Source organism: Montipora capricornis, chromosome 10 (genome assembly GCF_036669925.1).
Source record: "Montipora capricornis isolate CH-2021 chromosome 10, ASM3666992v2, whole genome shotgun sequence".
Classification (NCBI taxonomy): domain Eukaryota; kingdom Metazoa; phylum Cnidaria; class Anthozoa; order Scleractinia; family Acroporidae; genus Montipora; species Montipora capricornis.
Window position 1 is genome coordinate 48,627,722 of NC_090892.1, and position 2,500 is coordinate 48,630,221.

The window sequence follows — 2,500 nt, forward strand, 5'->3', positions numbered from 1 at the left end:
AGCGCTATCCACCGGAATAATCACCATCCACTGCATAACTCAATCGGTTTTGCTAGTGTTTATCCGCTGGATAGTGAGTTATCCGGTGGATAGCACTATCCATCCTTTGAAAAACTGGGGCCACATCTTGTTAGGAAACAATGACTGAATTCGTGTTTGACTCCGTGAAGAATGTAGTTTTTTTGAACAAATGGGACCAGAAAGCAACTGATCGCAAGAAAACTCCCATTTTGTAAGCGTATTTTATTTGCGCTCGGTACGTACGCCATGACCGAGGGCCAAATATTTTCCTGTCCGGCCCGACCTTAACTCAGTCAATAAGCATTTTATCATATGCGCGCTTTACACTCTTTATTAGCACTCAGAAGATGAAGTTAGGACAAACTAAGAAACAAAATTCTGCACAGAAAATTTATCTAATATGCTGTTTGCATTTGCTTTTCTGGCAGTAAATTACTTGGATATTTAGAAGCGACGAAATCCCCTAAAATTGCATCGCACGGAGCAGTTTGTGTTCTTGGTAGGGCCATGCGGCTTTTTCCAGCCCTGCTCGCGCTAATGCGTACGGCCCTCATACGGGGATTTTCCTAATAGTTTTGCAATGAAAGCGCGCGCGGGATCGTACAGGCCATATGATAATAGGAAAGAGTTCCCGAGATGAATTAACAGTACAAACCCAAAAAGAAGATAAAGCGGGGCGACTTGAGACACTCAGTCAATAAGTACATAGTCTAATCACGTTCACCTGTTTACAGTTTTTTATCTCGCCACCTTAAAAAGGGTTAGGGTTTACTGTTTTGAACATCGATTGATCGTTGTTTTTTCTATGTTCGCCGCATACGAAAAAAAATTAAAAACTACTTTATTTACAAAAACAATACCAATGAAGAATACACGCATACTACACAAGTCTTTGTGAGCGGCTAAGGAAAAAAAACACCCTCACAAGCGGTTCGCTAAAATCGCTAACTTCTAAGTCACTGTGTGGATTCAGCCATTTACACTCTACAAGGCTAATGACACAGTCGAAATTAGAATTTACCAAAAGACGGTAATACTTAAAACTTGACAGTTTGTAAGATATAGCTTTCATGGCTTAACCATGTTTCTTAGGCTAGTTCTGCATAAAACAAACTGAATTTCATGTCTTCACAGTCATTTATCAGTTAGTCCTCCTGAAATGTTAAAGCGAGATACTTCATCGGCAGTCATGCAGGGCTGATTACTGAAGTGCGTTTAAGCAGTCTTCGAATAGCGCTTCTGAGCTGTTGGTTTCCCAAGCCGTAGACAAGAGGATTGCAAATGGCGTTCAAACCCAACGCGAAGATGTATGCGTACGTCTTAATTTGCTTCATGAGCTTGCGATAGCTAAAGTTATCCCCCTTTTTCCGACGATCATCTGGAAGCCAATCGGCAATACGGAGGCTGCTAAATAAGACTAGTGGGAGGAAACTCAGAAGACAAAGTGCGACCATAATGGCCAGGATGCGAGCCCCTTTCAGTTCTTGTGTTATAGTGGATATTCTTGGATTGTTGTACCGTGTTCGGATCTGTTTTCGATGGTTATGGGACACTCTGAAGATGTAGATGTACGAGCATAAAATGGTCACCAACGGGATACCCAAAATTGTAAGCAAAAAGAAAATCTTATACGCTTCCGTCGTCTCCGACGGCAACGGGGTGGGTTTTCGCTCTTTTCCCCCTAACCTAATGCAGAGTTTTAGGCATGGATAAAAAGCGGGAACAAGCTTTCGAAGGGCTTGGTTGTCGTTGTTTCTTAACCAAATAGCTTGCGGAAAGACCAAAGTTACAAGGGCAGCCCACAGCCACATTGCAATGGAAGCGATCAGCGTTCGGCGATTGGTCAGTATAGCGTGGTAACGCAAAGAGAACCTGACGGCGATGAAACGATCCACGCTGATCAACGCCAGATGAAGAATGATGACCGTGGTCAAAAATAAGCTGAACAACGCGCTTGCTTTGCAAAAGTTGCGAGAATGAATCCGGCCGTTGTTGGATCTATGTTTTATCTCTGTGGAGATAATTTGGAGAATAAAGCAGATAGGTATCAAACTATCAGCAACGCACAAGCTCATCACAATCATGTTAGAAGCAGTTCGCAGGTTGGAAAATTTGCAAAAAGCTCTGAGAACCAGGGAGTTCCCACAGGCACTTGCGATAATGACGGCGAATGCGATGCTTGTGAATGCGATCTGTTGGTCTTCCCAATCTGGTGTGGTGCAATTCCGTTTCATGTTTCTGTTGAGAGTGTAGCGGTTACTGGTTAAAGAGGAACGCCGTTTGGGATTTGAAGAAGGAGACCTTTAGCATCTGTTTTTTTGTCTTTCTTGTTTACTTTAATAATTTAGGTGGTCTGAACATAGATTATTTGCACGCCGTATTTGACATTTCCTTATAGATCCTGACGTGTACTGAGAAACTATTGCAAGCCAATAACTAGAAAACATACTAACTGAAATGTTGCTAATTTAGTTGTCCG

The 2,500-nt window shown here is 42.4% G+C and overlaps 1 protein-coding gene across 1 annotated transcript; it reads right to left on the reverse strand.

Annotated features, from left to right (window-relative positions):
• Nucleotides 1-1,208: 1,208 nt before the first annotated feature.
• Nucleotides 1,209-2,255, reverse strand: LOC138020954 (adenosine receptor A1-like). Its single transcript, XM_068867841.1, has one exon. It carries the CDS (start codon nt 2,253-2,255, stop codon nt 1,209-1,211), a length of 1,047 nt encoding a protein of 348 aa, XP_068723942.1.
• Nucleotides 2,256-2,500: the final 245 nt, after the last annotated feature.